Below are 19815 nucleotides of genomic sequence, written 5' to 3' on the forward strand. Positions count from 1 at the left end.
AGGTGCAGAGACGGGGACTAAAGCCCCGTGTGAGGAACATACGAGTGTCAAGGTTTCGCTCAAAAGGTCCCACATTATCTAGAGTTTATTTACCGGACTACTTCAGAGGATTCTCGTTCTGGCGTCGGTAGTTTAATCAAAGCTATGGTTGGTAATCTTCTGCAGAAACTTGTTCTTGTTGTATTTGTTGAAACGTGTCAATAAATCCTGACCAGGCGTCAACCTCCAGGTTCTGAAGAGTGAAGCCGATGTGGAAGCTTCTTAAAACCTGCATTATCTCTCCTGGCCACCAGGGGGCGACTGCTCTGGTTGTATAGAAGTATATGCTTCATGTGTTAAAGCTGCATTCTCTCCACTGAGCACCAGGGGGCAACTCCTCTGGTTGTATAGAAGTATATGCTTCATGTGTTAAAGCTGCATTCTCTCTAATGTCCACCAGGGGCGACTCCTCTGGTTGTATAGAAGTCTATGCTTCATGTGTTAAAGCTGCATTCTCTCTCCTGACCACCAGGGGGCGACTCCTCTGGTTGTATAGAAGTCTATGCTTCATGTGTTAAAGCTGCATTCTCTCTCCTGACCACCAGAGGGCGACTCCTGTGGTTGTATAGAAGTCTATGCTTCATGTGTTAAAGCTGCATCCTCTTTACTGAACACCAGGGTGCGACTCCTCTGGTTGTATAGAAGTCTATGCTGACGTCAATTCCCATAATGCAACTCTTTCATCAGACCTTATTTTCACGATACCTAGCACAAAGCGCCTTAGTGTTAAAAATGTGAAACTATTCAAGCATAAACTGAGATAACCCCGATGACATCACTATGACATCATCGGGGTTATCATCCTCCGCAGAAGCTGCAAATTCCTCTTTATTTTCTTTCTTTGAAGCCATTTTTAAATAGAACCGCAACAGCTAGATGATGTGGGACCCGAGACCGACCCGATTTCTTCTCTTCTCCGTTTGCTGTTAGAGAAATCAAAAATATTTCCTGAATACTTTCAAAAGCTTTAAAGTACACGTAGTGACATCCAGTGTGTTGCTTTTTCTGTTTCACGGATATTTTAATTATAATTTTTTTGCTTCATCAAGTAAAGAGTAGCTTTAAAAAAACAATAAAAAAAAACAAACAGTGACATTTAAGAAAAAGTTTGTTAAACAGTCAGGCAGTATTCAAAATATTTAAAGATGTTTACTTTTTTTTTTATTCAGGCACTTTGTGTCTTTTACTTTCTTTTCTTTTTTTGTATTCCAATCTTGATTTGCTCACTTGTTGAACAACAATTACAGAGACATGGAATGCTCTTTCCTTATTTTCTCATTATAGTGGTGATTATGGTAATGGCTTTGGTTTCCGCCAAACATCAGCTCGAGTGTGTGTGTGTGTGTGTGTGTGTGTGTGTGTGTAGGTGTGTGTGTGTGTGTGTGTGTGTGTGTGTGTGTGTGTGTGTGTGTGTGAACGAGTGTAAGAGGTGAACACGGTGGAACGCATGGAAATAATGGCACTGATTACATCTCTAGTCCTCTTGTGTGAGCAGAATAAGTACAAAAAAATATTTTGCCTCTTGAAAAACAAAAAGATATATTTGTGTTTGAGGGAAAACCATCAACAACAAATCCCTTGTAATTAAACAGTCATACAGCCTCAATGACAAAACAGATCCTCCGGTCGTAGGAAATCGCCTCTAAGACAGAAGATTCACATCGAGTTTAATTTAAAATCATTTCATTTTCCAGCCTTCAATGTTTCTCATTTTTAAATATTCATATTATTTTATCCAATTGGAGCCAAATAGGTTTGGATTGTGCAATCCACCCGTTAAAATATATGCTCTACCTTTACCTACTTAAAGGAACAGTCTGATGAGGCCGCTTAGCTTAGCTTAGCACAACGTCTGGAAACAAAAGGAAGCTGCTAGCATTCTGTAGCTCTAATGTTTAAAGAAATTCAACTTTTCTGATAATGTGAAATTGATATCCGTCTTTTTGTTTTTGATGTTGGGTGACGCGATAAATAAACAAGTATTCCCTGAAAGGAATAGTTCCCAGTTTTGGGAGACGCAGTTTTTCCCTTTCTTGCTGCAAGTCAGAAGACATGAACAACACTTAGCTTAGCTTAGCATAAAGACCTGAAAGCAGGTGGGGGGAAAACAGGCGTATCAGCCGTGTAGCCGTAGGCTAGGCTAGGCTAATTGCTTTCTGGGATCAGAAGCACCAGATCAGAACAATGCGATGCCTATTCGGATGATTGGATATATTTAGTGGACCGTAAATATTATTTCTGAAAATTCTTTACAATAAAAGCCCCTAATTTAAAAAAGAAAGAAAATGTTTTGCTGCTTCCTCTTCCTCCCTGCAGTTTAAGTAAACATGTTTTATTGCAGAATAGCTGCTAACAAAGGTCTGGGAGCTCAGTGCTAAATATTAGTTTCCTGTAAAGCCTTCACAATAAAAGCCCGTCATTACTGTTGCTGCTGCCTGCTGTATTAGTAGACACTAACAAGGTACCGCTAATACTGGGATAAACATATATATATATATATATATATATATATATATATATATATATATATATTGAACTGTTTACATGTGTACACCCTCTCCTCACAGCCTCTCCGCTCTGTTAACGGCATGTGACTGTTGGTCTGAGCCGAATCGATCACGGCCTCCGAGGAGCTCAGAAGTTTACGCTTCTTACAGGATCCGTTTCAAGCTAACGGTGTATTTGGGTCAAGGTTTTAAATGACACACATAGAATAAAATATTAAAAAAAGGAGAAATATTACAATTTAAAGCTTCGTTCTGGTTGCTTTTTTTTCGTGAAGCGTTCAAGGAGCTTCGGAAAGACAGTTTTTCCAGCTTCTGTTCGTGATCAACGTTTTTTGGGGCAAGAAGACAAAAGTCTTTCTCCCCAGAACTCTGGCCCTGTTCCTTTAAGCTCAACATTATTATTATTATTATTATTATTATTATTATTTCAGCACTTTATTCCTTATTCCAATGATCTCAATGACGTCAGCCGCCTCCTTCAGAGAGACCCTCTGGATGGAGCGGTTAGAGTTCTCCTTCAGAGAGACCCTCTGGATGGAGCGGCTAGAGTTCTCCTTCAGAGAGACCCTCTGGATGGAGCGGCTAGAGTTCTCCTTCAGAGAGACCCTCTGGATGGAGCGGCTAGAGTTCTCCTTCAGAGAGACCCTCTGGATGGAGCGGCTAGAGTTCTCCTTCAGAGAGACCCTCTGGATGGAGCGGCTAGAGTTCTCCTTCAGAGAGACCCTCTGGATGGAGCGGTTAGAGTTCTCCTTCAGAGAGACCCTCTGGATGGAGCGGCTAGAGTTCTCCTTCAGAGAGACCCTCTGGATGGAGCGGTTAGAGTTCTCCTTCAGAGAGACCCTCTGGATGGAGCGGTTAGAGTTCTCCTTCAGAGAGACCCTCTGGATGGAGCAGTTAGAGTTCTCCTTCAGAGAGACCCTCTGGATGGAGCGGTTAGAGTTCTCCTTCAGAGACTCTCTGGATGGAGCGTCTTAAAGTTCTCCTTCAGACCCTCTGGATGGAGCGTTTTAAAGTCCCAGGTTTCTTTAGTCGTCTGATTGATGAGAGTCTCAGTGTCGAGGCTGAAAGACGGGAAATTAAAGTCTCTGCTCTCTTGAGACCGAGGTGGGAGTTAAAGACTTCTGATCAGAGACTCGTCACAGTGGAGCATGAACACACCGAGTGGAGACACCTCTTTCTCTCTTTCTTTCTTTCTTTCTTTCTCTCTTTCTCTCTTTCTTTCTTTCTTTATCTCTTTCTCTCTTTCTCTCTTTCCTTTTTTCCTCCTTTCTTTCTTTCTTTCCTTTTTTTCCTCCTTTCTTTCTTTCCTTCTTTCTTTCTTTCCTTTTTTCTTCCTTTTTTTCTTTCTTTCCTTCCTTTTTTCCTCCTTACTTTCTTTCCTTTTTTCCTCCTTTCCTTTTTTCCTCCTTTCTTTCTTTCTTTCCTTATTTCTTTCTTTCTTTCTTTCCTTTTTTCCTCCTTTCTTTCTTTCTTTCCTTATTTCTTTCTTTCTTTCTTTCTTTCTTTCCTTCTTTCTTTCTTTCCTTTTTTCCTCCTTTCCTTTTTTCCTCCTTTCTTTCTTTCTTTCCTTATTTCTTTCTTTCTTTCTTTCTTTCTTTCCTTCTTTCTTTCTTTCCTTTTTTCCTCCTTTCCTTTTTTCCTCCTTTCTTTCTTTCTTTATTTCTTTCCTTCTTTCTTTCTTTCTTTTTTCCTTCTTTCTTTCTTTTTTTTCTTTCTCTCTTTCCCTTCCTTCTTTCTTTCTTTCTTACTTTCCTTCTTTCTATTGTTCTTTCTTTTTTAACTTTTTTTTTCATTCTTTCTTTCCTTCCTTCATTCTTTTTTTCTTTTTTTCTTCTTTCTTTCTTTCTTTCTTTTTTCCTTCATTCTTTCTTTTTTCCTTCATTCTTTCCTTATTTCTTTCCTTATTTTTTTCTTTTTTTCTTTCTTTCTTGTTAATGTCAAGCAGCAACCTTTCACGCTGTGTTTTAAAGGGTTTGGTGATCTCAGACTTGAGATCCTTGAGTTCAGTGAGAACAACATGAAGTGTTTCAGAGTCCAGACCGACAGCCTGTTGAAGTGGAGACAACAGCTCAGTTTAGCAGTGTCTCTGTTTCCGATCCCAGAGCCAATTAAAAGGTGTGAGATGCCTCCATCACTTCCATTTTCGATGTTGCTGTCAGATCGTTCAGTGGGGGAGATCCCCCCCCCCCCCCCTCCCCTCAGCACCCCCTCCCCTCAGCACCCCCCCCCCCCCCCAACCCCATCCTAAATTAATCGCACTCTGAGATAATCACATAACCGACAATTAACTCCATTTCTAATTTAAAACCCCCACCAACACACAGTACCACACACACACACACACACGCACACACACACACACACACTCCACACTTATTACACGCACACACACACACTGATCCCCAGCAGGCGTGATGCACATATTAAATATGTTACTTAGTGCTTTGTTAGGTTCACAACGGCGACGCTTTCATCTCTTTTTTTTCTTTTCTCCTCTGAGGGTGGTGTGTGTGTGTGTGTGTGTGTGTGTGATATGGTGGGATCTTTAGAGATTAACACACACACACACATTGAAAGTGACATCATCAGTCGGGATGTGAAAAGAAGAAGAAGAGAACAATCAAGTTGCGTAACGGCGACGTTCACACGTCTCGTTTTTTCCCCCGATGACTTTGAAGCGACATTAAATTCCTCTTTTTTCACCTGATTTAGTCACTTTTCTGACCAACGGAACGCCGCTTTTTCCTCCGCCGCTTTAAAGCACTAAAGACGCCACGTTTCCGTGATGCTAATGAGCGCCTTCTTCTTCTGCTTTTGCTCGGAGTTTCTGAAACCAAGATGAAAAGCGGCGCCGATGAAAAGCGGCTGCCATTGGGAGGATGCAGAGACGTTCACATGGATTCAATGTGAATTTGCTTGATTATATAACCACCTTCGCCTGCCTGCACTGTCTTAAAATGACTTCTTTTCATCATTGCAGCGTGAATATAACTGGTGGGCTCTGTCACTGCAAGAGGTGGACACATGCTATATAACAGCCTTCATTCCCTGCCATGTACAGTTCAGAATATCAATTATTGCTTTGCCTTAAAACATATGATCACTTTGCCTTGTGAAATTATCTGCATTCATCTTTTTTTATAAAGGATGCAACAGTACATGACAGAAGGAGGGGCTCATTACCATTATGTATTATTATGTCATGTAGCATGTATGCTAATATTAGGCCACTAAATTGTAAAAACCCGCCCAGGGGGCTACAGGCAAAACAATTAGCTCTCTAGCTAACTCTTGCACATTTACATATAGGTGGAAAAAACAACAACAGACATTTTAAGCACTGTAAAAAAAAAGGTGTTTAAAAGCTCCTCGGTGTTTTGATGGTAAAAAAGAAAACGCTGCAAAAAGCCGCGTTCATCGGGTGAAAATCGAGGCGTTCACTGGCACTTTTTTTGCGGCGGACAAACGTTCCCATAACGCCTATTTTTCAGGTATAGTTAATCTTTTTTGACAAGGAACAACTAATTACAGCTGGTCCGTAAAATATGAGTAAACATATGAAGGAGAAGTTTACATTTGTTTAATTCCCCGTCCATCCAAAGGTATTGCAGCATCCGGATGAAAGGTCAGACAAATCGAGCCGTAGAGTTAGTGTGACGTGATTGAGCCCCTGATTCTAGATCAGCTGCAGCCTGCTGGCACTGAGCGGTTGGCACTGAGGGGGACGTTCCCGCTGATCTGCGATCAGACGTGAGCTGTAACGGCACTGAGTGAAAGTAAAAACGACAAGAAGACACTGCTCACCTTGACGAGCGCTACACGCTTCGGACGTGTCGCTCGCTTATGGCAAATAATTCATATTTAAGTACGAGAGCACCAATGAGGTCCGAACAAATGCGGGAAGGCAGGAAACCCAGTAAGCACTGATTTGGCAACTTGGAGTTAACAATATATTTAGAGTTAAGAACTAAGTGCTAAATCTAAATCTTTTAACCGTTTATGCATACCATGAATTAGTTTTTAATTGACCAGAACATGTTAAAGCAGGCTTGTTCGTGAAAATGTGTGCAAAGCAAGTAAAATACAGTTTACACATTCAGTCCAAATCATATATCACATGTTCTCTCTCCTGCAGTTCACCTCATTGCACATGCAATTTCTAAACAGTAGTTTTTCACGCCTTTCCCCGGCCTTTCTCTCTACTGACCAGTAGGGGGCTCATTTTCTGAAACCAGTGTAACATCTATGCAAGTTAGCAAGCTAACTAACCAGCTGTATGCTAATTAGCTTGCTTGCTTGCGAAAATCCCTTCACCTCACTCACACTTGCATTCTCTATACTGAGCACCAAGGGGCGATTCCTCTGGTTGTATAGAAGTCTATATAAATGACTCTACTTCTCTTGATGTATTCCCTCAGTAAACATTGTAAACATGAGTTTATGTCTCAATCTCTAGTTTCAAGTCTTCTTCAATACAGCATGACGTTCATTTAGTAAATTATGGTCATTTAGAGTCAAACAGACCATAAAGCAGGGGACGCTTTAGGGTGGAGCTTACTGTGATTGACAGGTCTCGACCACGGATTTAAAACCCTTTCATAGTGTGTTTTCGCTTCATAAAAAGTTTAAACACATTAGTCGCCAAAACGTCTCTCGTGTCACTTCATGTTTGCAAAAAGATAAAAAATGTAATAATGACCAAATCAATGCTTACTGGAAACCGTCAATATGCACTTTTGAATCCAGAGTTGTGTTTTGTCAGGTGAGCTGAGCCTGAAGCAGATCTAGCACCGGGGTTCTGACTGAGCAGTTAATCTGTGTTTAGCTCAGCTGATCCTGAATCAGTGGCTTTCTAATCCCAAACAAACAAACAATCAAACAAACAAAAAAAGAGGGCGTTATATAGAATGGGCACGTATCGGCTGACTGGAGCCATTGAATTCAGAAATTTGTTTCAAGAAGGAGAAATAAAATAATCTCAGTAACCTACCGTATTCTAACAAAACGGAGGAAACTGAAGACGAGAATGAAACATATCTCTTCATCAATAACAATCAGCTGTTCAAACCAAGAGGAGGGTGATGAGCGCGTCACATGGCGAGAGTTCGGGCCTTGCCGGCTGCCGCCTGCGCTCTCTGCACGGCTCCCTGGCTGTTCTCCCTCCTCATCAGCTGGTTGGTCTCAAACAGGCCCTCATGGATGCCGCCAGGGCCTCCGCCGCCTGGGCCTCCACCGCCAGGGCCTCCACCGCCAGGTCCTCCGCCGCCAGGGCCTCCGCCGCCAGGTCCTCCGCCGCCAGGGCCTCCACCGCCTGGGCCTCCACCGCCTGGGCCTCCACCGCCTGGGCCTCCACCACCAGGGCCTCCGCCGCCAGGGCCTCCGCCGCCAGGGCCTCCACCGCCAGGGCCTCCACCGCCTGGGCCTCCACCACCAGGGCCTCCACCACCAGGGCCTCCGCCGCCAGGGCCTCCGCCGCCAGGGCCTCCACCGCCTGGGCCTCCACCGCCAGGGCCTCCACCACCAGGGCCTCCGCCGCCAGGGCCTCCACCGCCAGGGCCTCCACCACCAGGGCCTCCGCCGCCAGGGCCTCCGCCGCCAGGGCCTCCGTTTAAAAACGTCAGCACCCCTGGACCAAAAAGACTCCATGTGATGTATTTCATCAAACCACACAGGATGTAAAGACTGACATTGAAGGCCACATTCACGTCTTTAGGACCACATGGGGAGCGAGCTGTACCCAGCATGCCGTTCGGCGGCCGTAGTGGTTAATATAAGACCGGCTTATACCAATATTGGAACTTGAAGATATTTTCTGGAGAGGAGTTTAAATCTATTTATAATTTATAATTAAAAACTAATTAAATAGCTCCGATGTTTTTCTGTACTTTGAGCTGTGAATAAGTTCCACACATTTCAGAGAGGCTTTTGTTTCCCTTATAAATCCGTCTTGGCGCTTGTTTCGCTGCCATGTGAACTTTTCTCACCCTCCTTTGTGAGTTTAGTTCCCTTTAAAAATCAAAAAATGAAATGGTATTAACTCAGCGTCTCCTTTGTGTTTCATCACCTTGATCTTCTGTTTAACTTCTTGCTGCCTTCCTATAAAGGGCTTTTGTACCTGTCACTGAAGTTTGGGTTAATTTTTAACAAAAGAACTGCATAAAAACATTTAAGGAATGAAGCCCGTCCTTGTTAAAAACCACCACTCGAACCGGCTCTGCCGTCAGGTGGTCTCAAGCAACCTGGAGGAATCTTCTCTTTTTGTCTGATTCCATTTCTATTTTATATTTTCACAGGCACAAAAATGAACCAGTTGTCACGGTTTCACAAATAAAAAAGAACGTGTTGATTACCCTCAGAGAGACTCCAGAGCCTCGACGCACACGGCGAGCTCGGGTCCAGACAATTAACACGTTTCACTGCTTAATATGATTAAAAAGTATTTATAACGATTAGAACGGGGAGAGAGAGAGAACTGCTACAAAACCTGGATGGAAAGAAGTCGCTGTAAAGAAACATTCAAGTGAAGCAAAGTAACTCAAAGTCGGAAATAATCCTTCAAGAAATGTTCCTCAAAGCCTTTCAATGTTTACCTTTACCTTTACACACATATTTTACTTATAAAAGTACAAAAGTAGAAGCTTCAAAATATACTTAAAGTATCAAAAATACTCATAATGCAGAATAATGCTGCCTGTTTATTTCCCTCGGGAGCAATAAAGTTTGATCTTGATCTATAATAAATATCATAATTTATTAGTTGGTTATATTTTGGATCGTCAACCTGATTATCCAAAGTAACAAAAAGTTGTGGAGTACAAGTTGAATATTTGCATCTGAATTTGGTGGAGAAGAAGTAAAAAGAATACAAATACTCAAGTCAAAGTACAAGTACAGCCCTTAAGTACAGCAGCAGTGTCCCTGTGGGGGAGGAGTTGTGGAGGGAAGTCTCACCGTAACCGTCCACACATCCGCTCTTGAACTCGCCTTCAAACCTCATCCCGTCGAAGCGAGCGAAGACGCCGGCGCCTTGAAATTTGCCCTGAACGAACTCTCCCTCATAGCTAGAAAATAACAACAAAAAACACATGTTCACACAAACACCTCAAAACAAAAAAATAAAAAAATAAAAAGCAGAGCGTACTAACGGTTCATTTAAAATAATTTCAGAATGAAGGAAAAGAGCGCCTCCTTTGCTTTAACTATAGGGGGCGCTGCCGCGTTGCCTCACGCCGTAGTCTGAAGTTCGGTTACTCTTTTATCAGCTTTATCGTACTTTACCGACCCAAAAAACACTTTTAAGCTTTAAAGAAAACTGTTATTCAGTATTGATACTTTTTCAGGAGAGGAAGCAACCATTTAGATTCCCCAATCTATGGCAGATATTGCTATAAAAACTGTATAATGAATTTCTTAATTTACTCATAACCAGTATCACATAGACTGATATGTTCACATCTGAACACACAACTCACATTATACTCTTTTATTATAACACCAACATTATTCAAGTAGCCCAAGTGGTTGCAGAGATTCACCTTTTTTAGTTTGGGGATGACATTTTCAAGCAGAGGCCTAAAAATAGGTTGGTTTTCAAAAGGTTAAAACTCATCTGAACTTAAAAAGTGTCCAAAAGTTGCATTTTTTTACAACAACATTCCCCTGCTAGAGCTTCTCTTTTTTATTTTTTCACAAACCCTTTCGCTACATTCTTGCACGCTCCCCGTTTCACACTTTCCCAGAGATAAAAAACCCCAGCAGGTTCAACGAGCCGTTCTCTCCTTTCTCCAACGACTCTTTAACCCGGCGCTCATTGTCGCCGCCGTTCTCCGCGAACTTCTCTTCCTTCCTTTCAAGTCCAAGGACCGAAACTATTCAGAGACGCAAAAGACAAGATCTTGAGTTTACACCTTTCTTTCTCTTTTTTGTTTTGATAACCAAATGAATGAAAAGTTAGCTGACATTCAAAAAGTTGAGATGGTTAAAGCACTTGAGGAGTTTATTTCCTTCTTTGTATATTTCTGAAGACTGAATCGTCATCTTTCCTTTTACATCAATCAAAAACATAAAACATTATTTATGCTCAGTTTCTGGAGTGTGACTAATTTGTTGCTTTATGCTGTTTTATATTATTTAAAAGTGGAAGATTTCTTGGTTTTAAAACACAACATTCACCATCTACATTGATGAGAAAAAGACTGAACACATTCATTGATTAATCATGAAAACAATCAACCGAATCAATCGATGATCAAAATGATCTTTAGTTAGCATCTTGCTATACCTGCATGAAGATTGAGCCTTTGATGGAAATCCAAGAGAAATAGAGCGAACACATTTATTCAATTCATTCATGAAACGATCGGCAGAAAAATAATTTCTGGTAATAAATTAACGAGTTTGAAAATGATGAATAATGTTAAATATTTTGTACTATACTTATATCACTGGATAATTAATATCTTACATTTTAAGTTGTGATGATGAGCATTTTTCCAAAATAACAATTTTATTGATCCATCGATTCAACAGTCAATAACTTCATTTTTCAGAAGATTTTCATAGATTTCATTTGGAAAGGTCAAAGGTCAGAGTAGCTGGAAGCGTCGTCACAGACCTGGAGCCGTCGGGGAAGACCAGCACCCCGCAGCCGTTGAAGAGGCCGTTCTCAAACTGTCCGGTGAAGCACGTCCCGTCGCTGAAGGTCAGCTGACCGAGGCCATGACGCAGACCTGCAGGGCAAACACACAGCGGAGGGGGGTACATGTACATTTATATATACACATTTATGTTTATACATATATACATTTATATGTATATATATTTATATATATATATATGCATATATAAATATATATATTTATATTTAAATACATTTATATGTGTATATATACATTTATATATACATTTATGTTTATATATACATTTATATGTATATATATTTATATATATATATACATTTATATGTATATATACATTTATATTTATATATTTATATATATATATATATATATATAATATATATATATATACATTTTTATATATATATTTAAATGCATATATGTATATATATATATACATATATATAAATGTATGTATATATACATATATATATATATTAAATGTCTGTAAATGTGCACGGTTGTAAAACTGGCTGCATGTCAGTGGTCATAATGTTCCTTGAGTTGAAGGGAGTGAAATGAAATCAACAACACAAGAAATAATAATAATACAAATAACTGCACGATATCAAATCGAAATGTACATGAGTCTATTTGACCTTCTAGGATCTTTTTTATTTATTGTATGAATGGATGAAATTGAAAACATCACGTCTCTCTGCTGCATTCAGACCACGTTCACCAGGGACGCAATAATACATAAAAATATGGAGAAACCTGCATTCTATACGACCACCACTTCAGCGGTCAATAGGCATGTTTGTGTCGCTCACTTCAACCACAGCGCACAATAAACTGGAAACCTCTCGAGAGGCCACGGTCCATTTAGCAATAAAAGGTTGACTGAATTACAAACTATATTTTCAAAAAGCAAACTTGTTTCCAAATCCTTGAAGGAAAACTCACAATATCCGGAGGTCGAGTTCGAGCCTTTTTACCATCAACCGTTTCCTGCGTGTTCATTACAACCGGGGATATAATTCACGAGCGAATAGTCTTCGGCACAAAGCTGGGCCCAAACGGGCTGGGAGCCAGATCTTGACCATGAGCTTGCACCATTTGTAAGTCATGGCCAGTTTCTCGTGTAACTTCTGATAATAAAAACACTGTTTACACATCGAGAGATTAAACGAAGAAACAGAACGTCTTGACATTTGAGGAAATATGTTGCAGCCAAATCAAATTGTTTTACAGAATATATACTTTGTTTCTTTACAATACATTTAATGATCAACTTTTTTTTCTTGACAGGGTTTGTATGAAGACAATAAAGCAGTTTATGGACATGAGATACGAGTTAACGCATAATTACGATCCCTCATCGTCATATTGGAGGTCGGTTTATGGCTTTTCGCCGGTTACACCGTTAGTTATGTTCATATCTCTGAGTTACACTCGTTTGTCTTTTTGATTCTTCACAGTTCACATTAGCTCGTACGTCCTCTGGCGTTTCTGAGAGTATAAGAGAAGTGAAAACGCGTTTACGGGTTTTTGCCGTAATTCTTTACGACAAATCGTTATCGGAAAACGGAGGCAACAAAACCACTTAGTTAGGTTCCAGAAGGAAAAAACATCACGGTTGGTTGGGCTCAAATGTGTTCATTGGTTAATTAAAACGTAAACAACACATCGTAGGTTTACGGTAAGTTAACGTAACTTCACAATAACACAGGTCTCCTGGTTGAAAGTCCTGTGTTTGTTTGAACGCTCCATATTCACTGACTTTACGTTGCAGTCAGTACAGACTACATGGCGTTAAAATAGCACGTAAAAAAAGGCATATTTCATTCATAAACCATGTATTTACTCGTTGTTCAGCACACCCATTGGTTTCTTCTGGGGACGCGTTCATTTCCTTCGTTTATCGCCATAAACTCGCCACTCTGTTGTTCAGACGGAGTCAGAGGTTCCTCGCTAAGGTCTTTTCGTGTACTCGTTTCTTTGATGGATCTCCATTAGCTGATGCACGCTGCACGCCGATTACACGCCTGACGCACTTTGCCGCGACGTGTGTGTCACTGCAGGGTAAACACAGGTGTAATTAATAACAATCATCACGGCCCTGCTCTGTTCATGTGGGACGGGGCCTGTGGTAATGCGCTGTGTTACCCTCAACAGAGTGGGACCGTAATTAACTGAACCAATTACACCTGTGGTTACCCCGCAGTGACACGTCAAAATGGCCTCTACGCACACACGAGGAAAACGGGGCGCATTAATATGCATAAAATAACAATTCAGAGCCAGTCAACAATTAAGTAGAATGGTCAAATCTGTGCATTATAATATATAATAATACAATATTATATATATATATACTATAATATATCATGATATCATATATTATATTATTCAAGTTTAAGTGGTTCCTTAACTTTATGATGAGGAGAAAACCTTAAATACTTAAGTAGACGTTTTAAGGAAAAGCTTAAGGAGAAGATGAAAGGATATTGTGTGCAAAAAGAAAACTCCAACTTTGAGGCGGGTAAATTAGGAAGCACGTGAGCTTGATTGACAGCTCTCTCGGCCTATCACAGCTCACCCTCGCCCTGCACTGATCTGGACTTGACAAACGGAGTGTGTGTCGTCATGTGGGCGATATCGCAGACGCTGCCTCTGTGTGTGTTTTTTACGACCATGGTCAAAAAAGTCATAAAAATATCACAAAAACTACCAATAATATTGGAGGTTTTTCTTGGGAATACATTAATATGAATATATTCAGGAGAGTCATAATGATTGGTGCTAAAAGACCAGAGTTGAGGTGCTCTCTCCCATATTTCACCTCTTAAAGTGTTCCCACAGAGGTGAGAGCTAATCCTGCCTCTAATTCCGTGACTAATCTACAGGAACAGGGGGGCGGCCATACGGTCAAAGGAGACGGGCCTTTCTCCTCGCCAGGCCTCTTATTTAGCGGCAGGCCCGCCTCGGCGGGATTGAGGCGAATAACTGGATGTGTGGCCCAGTTGGACACGGCTGAGGGGGCCTGGGTTCCTCCTAGCAGCTGTAAACGAGGATTAGGATTTACTGTGAGCTCACCAAGTGGCATGAAGGTGGAGGAGAGGGGAGAGAGGAGAGAGGAAAGGAGAGAGGAGAGAGAAGAGAGGAGAGAGGAGAGGAGAGAGGAGAGAGGAGAGGACAGGAGAGAGGAGAGAGGAAAGGAGGATCCCTGATAGCAGATTGGGATTTACAGGAGGGGAGGCAGGCTGTGTGGCAGGGGGTGAGTTAAGGGTGAGGTAAGGGTGAGTTAAGGGTGAGGTAAGGGTGAGTTAAGGGTGAGGTAAGGGTGAGTTAAGGGTGAGGTAAGGGTGAGTTAAGGGTGAGGTAAGGGTGAGCCCCAGCGAGTGTTGTCCCTCAGCTCCCGGCTCATGTTAAAGTAAATTAGGCGCTCCATCTGTCAGGGCTGCTTAATGTGCTGCTCACCGCCTAATCTCAGCAGGTGTTCCTTCTTTCTTTCTTTCAACGGGAGATTTGGAGAAGAGATTTGGAGAAACTAAATCGGGAGCTCTGCATTCCAAGTGTGTGTATAAGTAACGTAAAAGTTGGGTTACAAGCCGCTTCTACTTCCGGCGGGTGTCCCCGCTGTAGCCAGCTAGCAGCAAGCGTTAGCTAGCAGCTGCTGCTAGCTCCCCGCTAGCTAGCAGCTGCTGCGTTCCCTCTGCCCGAGTCGGCTGTCGAGCCGGGGCTGGTCCCGCTGCCTTTGGTGGTTGTCGGGTAGCTAGCGGGAGCGCTAGCTGGCTACAGCGGGGAGCTAACGGGAACACTGACCGAAGGTAGTAGCGGCTTGTAACCCAACTTTTACGGTATATATATATACATATATATATATATATATATATATATATATATATATATATATATATATATATATATATATATATATATATATGTATATATATACACATATATATATATTTACATATATATACATATATATATATATATGTATATATATATATATGTATATATATATATATATGTATATATATATATATATATATATATATATATATATATATATATATACGGGTGAGGAAGGGGGTCAAACAGGGGCTTAGAGATACAACTCCTCTTGGCCAGCGGGAGATTTCGCGCTGAAATAAAACCAAATTTGGATTTCCATGACTTTTCTATGACTTTAAACCAAATGTCATGACAAACATTTAGTGAAATCTGGGTGTAAACAGTAAAAAGTGAGTAAATGTAGTATTTAAACTAACAATGAGAATACAAAGCATACAGTAAACCTTAAATGACTCAAATGAATGAGACAATAGTTTGATTAAAAGAATAAACATTTATATAGATGCCTGTATGTATGCCTGCTTATATTCTGAGTCTTTCTTTTAAAAGCATATTCATTATTTTAAACTCAGCGTAAATGAACGTCGTGAACACATGAATATAACACATTTAAATGACTTTTACAACACTTTTGGGGATTTTATTTTTTTCAAGGACTTTTCCAGGCCTGGAAATAACCATTCACTTTTTACTGAATGGGACAGAGACGCCGGCGCTCCTCGCGTCGGGGTCGCGGTCTCCGGCTAATTTACGGTTTGAGCCGAATGTGTCCGGCTCTCATGTCAATCAATAGCGGTAATGCATCGATGTTAACTGACTGCGCGGCCGCAGGATGGGAGTGAGTGTGTGTGTGTGTGTGTGTGTGTGTGTGTGTGTGTGTGTGTGTGTGTGTGTGTGTCTGCGTGCACCCGGCCCTACTTCCTGTAACCTGATACCTAATAGACCAGCTGGGCCGCGTCTTCAAAATCCGGCGCTCGGTCTGAATTATTCACGCGACGCGGCGGACCCTCCACCCGACGCAGCGCCGCGTGTTTGTGTGCAAACAGAGAGCGGAGACGCGACTCCAACACACACGTGAGGCTGTGTTCATCACAACACATGCACACACACACACACACACACACACACACACACACACACACACACTCACACAAAAACACTCGTGAGGCTGTGTTCATCACAACACATGCACACACACACACACACACACACACACACACTCACACACAAACACACGTGAGGCTGTGTTCATCACAACATCTCCCGACACACACACTCACAGACACACACACACACGCAGACACACAAATGCACACAAACACACACACATGCACAAGCACATAGACACACGCACACACACGCACACACACGCACGCGCACACACACAAACACACACAAGCACACACACACAAACACACACAAACACACACAAACACAGACACGCACAGACACACGTACGCACACAAACACACACGCACACACACACTTAGACACACGCACAAAAACACACACACACGCACAAGCACACAGACACACGCACACACACGCACGCACACACACAAACACACACACACTCACACATACACACACACATACAAACGCACACCAGCACACACACACTAACATACTCACACTCTCACACGCACACACACACACGCACACTCTCACACTCTCACACACACACACGCACGCACACACACACTCACACACACTCACACACATACAAACACACACAAACGCACACACACAGACACATACACACAAATCCACGCCTACATTTTTTAAAAAGTGCAATAAAATGTATTTCGGGGAGAACTTTGTCTCTGCTTGTAGCTGTAATTATAATTATACAAAGTGGGAGAGTTATTAAAAAGTTATTAACAGCATTGAAAGAAAAAAAAGTAAATATAATAATAATACGGTCAAACTTATCTTTCTCGTGATACAAGTTGATTGAACATTATTAAAGATGCAAAACAGCATTTTTTCTGGGAGGCGTTGAACTCGCCGCCATTCTAGTAGCTCAAGAAGGGTGCGAGGTGCGTGAGATAGTGTGTATGTATATATATATATATATATATATATATATATATATATATATATATATATATATGTTTTTAAGTAAGTTTACTATGAGTTTGCACATTTTACCAGAGCAAACTTCAGCTTTTAATCATAACACACGTTTGTTTACCAGTTCGGTGACACTTTCTATGGCGCCCATGTCAGTTAAGCGTTATAAAACAAAATAATAACGTGTTATAAGCATCTTATAATGTGTTATAATCAGCTTATAATGTGTTATAAGCAGCTTATAGTGCTGTACAATGATAGTTGTAAGCACTCAACACATTCATAATGCTTCACAGCATCATGAAGCAACATCACCTGGTCTGTATTGTATTACTTCATATTTGCTCACTGACTTTCTTTTTGCAATGATCATAGTGTGCTTTATAATTATTATACTGTTATAATGTGATTATAAGTTAGCAGTCAGTGTTTGCTCTAAGTAAAGTAAAAAACAAAGGGTAACATTTATTATTATTTATCTTAAAACTAACTAAAAAGTCAGTGAGTGACCAGCAATTCTGAACTATTATAATACTTTTACATATAACACATTATTAAATGCTAAATAATGTGCTATGATTATTGTTATAAAACATCATGGATGAGTGTGGGAGCTTATCGGCGTAATGATGCAATGCTTTAAGCAGATTATATATCGCATTACAAACATGTTTATAATGCAACGCAGCATCGTGGTCGTCGGGATGAAAAAAAAAAAGATCATGTGATATACGATCAAAAGCTCTAGAACTGCAACTAAAATGTCTCAATTTAACAAGTTCTTGATCTTTCAAAGCTTTTAATAAAATATACATATTTGAGCGTTTACAACTCAACCCCCCCATCATGTGATCGCTCCTAAAAGCTCCGGAACCAACGAAGAAGCCCCGGAGGAGACGAGACAAACAACGTCTTTTGTTTTGCACGATTCACCGCAACAAGATGGGATGAATAAACAATAAACCCTGGCGGTGTATATTTATTAGTGGACTAATTTGTCCAGTCGTGACTTAGACTGCTTCATTAAAACCTGAGCGTGTCGGAGCGCCGCAGACGAACCGGTTTAGCACTTCTTCTTTTTTTTCGTTAGCCGTGTAGCGTAGCGTATGTTCTCACGCCGGCTCCGGTGCCAACGGTTGTTCTTTGTGTAACCTTGTCCTATAGGTCGCCTTGTTGTTTTTGTCAAAACTGCAAATACTGGTTTAGGTAGTGTGATATCCTGCCTCAGCGGGCTCACTGGCACCAGATGGTGTGTGTGTGTGTGTGTGTGTGTGTGTGTGTACATTTTCTCTCTAGTTAGTGACTTCAGTTTGACACCTTTTATCTGCTTTTTTTCTTTTTTGCTTGTTAGATCGGTTCAGGTTCGTTTAGTTTTGAGCCGTCGTGACTCACAATCCTTTTGGTTTAGATCCCGGTAGAGGAAAAGTCAGCACATTTTACGTGGATGTCCCATTAGTTTTGATGGTAAATGTCTTTGGGTTTTTGTACCCGCCCCCTCGAGGGCATTCTGGGCCAATCACAGCGTAGCATCGGGTCCGACAACAAAACTACCCGTCTCTGCTCCGTGGACTCGCACGCAACCGTTTCTTCATTTCCTGGCCGATTGGGTGGATTTGGAGCTCGTCGTGGTTCAACGTTGCGCAATAGTTATACTATATAGTTATCTTACGAAAGGTTACTCCTCATTTTTAGGTGTGTTTGTCTTACAAAAGTCCAGCAACAAGTGTCAATCTCCGCTCGTTACACACAGATAGTACTTTCAGAATAAACGTCTGTCTTCACAGGAAACAGCTCATAATGGTTTCTGGCACTTAGTTTTCGAAAAGAAGAAGAAAAAGATTGTTGTTTGGCTTTGAATAAAACATGGATGTGCCGTTAACGAAGTACGTGACAACAGAAGTGTTTTTGGCGGTTGACCTTTCCGCGAGACAAGCAGTTGAATCCATCGACCCAAAGCCAGGAGACTCCATTGACAAAAAAAGGTGGTTTTACCGAACAGAACACTGTTGTTGTGTTGTTGTTGTTGTTGGTCTGCCGCCGCCTCCACCGGTTACTTTGTGTGTTATTGTGTCAATTTGGTGAATCCGAACCAACAAAAAGTCACACAACAACACAAACAAACAAACCGACTGAGGCGGCGGGAAACCAGCAACGACAAAATGACTGTTTTTGTCAAAGGAGTCTGGTGGCTTTGAAGAGAGCAAAGTAAAGCGGTGACAACACTTCAACTGATATCGATTCCTCCAAACTCTACTGGAAAACACCGACTATGGAGGAGAACCTCGTAAAACATCCAGTACTGTCCCTTTAAATACAGAAATAGTCTCGAGCTGACTTCTGTCCGTACAGCCGACACTTACACCTCCATGCATGTGACGCGCAGGCTCTGCCTTTTAAGAGCAGCATTGTCTCAATCACAGTATGGCAACGCTTCCTGCTGTGCATGCAAATGTAGCCGGTGATGGAGGGGTGAGAGTGATGGAGGGGTGAGAGTGATGGAGGGGTGAGAGTGATGGAGGGGTGAGAGTGATGGAGGAGTGAGAGTGAGCGGGTCGGCCTTGCCTCCTTTCCATTCGCCGTGGTACTCCTCGCCGTTGGAGTAGCTGAAGGAACCTCGTGTCAGGGTCATGGGTCCTGCTGCCGGCACACACACACACACACACACACACACACACACACACACACACACACACACACACACACACACAAACACA

The 19815-nt window shown here is 41.5% G+C and overlaps 1 protein-coding gene across 1 annotated transcript; it reads right to left on the reverse strand.

The window, feature by feature from the left end:
- Positions 1 to 7636: 7636 nt before the first annotated feature.
- Positions 7637 to 19730, reverse strand: LOC306737945 (MORN repeat-containing protein 4-like; the record flags this gene model as incomplete). The annotated part of the gene is made up of 5 exons (XM_079219758.1): positions 7637 to 7767; positions 8113 to 8172; positions 9498 to 9607; positions 11161 to 11275; positions 19664 to 19730. The coding sequence occupies 5 exons, from the start codon at positions 19728 to 19730 to the stop codon at positions 7637 to 7639; spliced, it is 483 nt and encodes a 160-aa protein (XP_079075884.1).
- Positions 19731 to 19815: the final 85 nt, after the last annotated feature.

The sequence above is a fragment of the Taurulus bubalis genome, assembly GCF_910589615.1.
Source record: "Taurulus bubalis genome assembly, chromosome: 6".
Classification (NCBI taxonomy): domain Eukaryota; kingdom Metazoa; phylum Chordata; class Actinopteri; order Perciformes; family Cottidae; genus Taurulus; species Taurulus bubalis.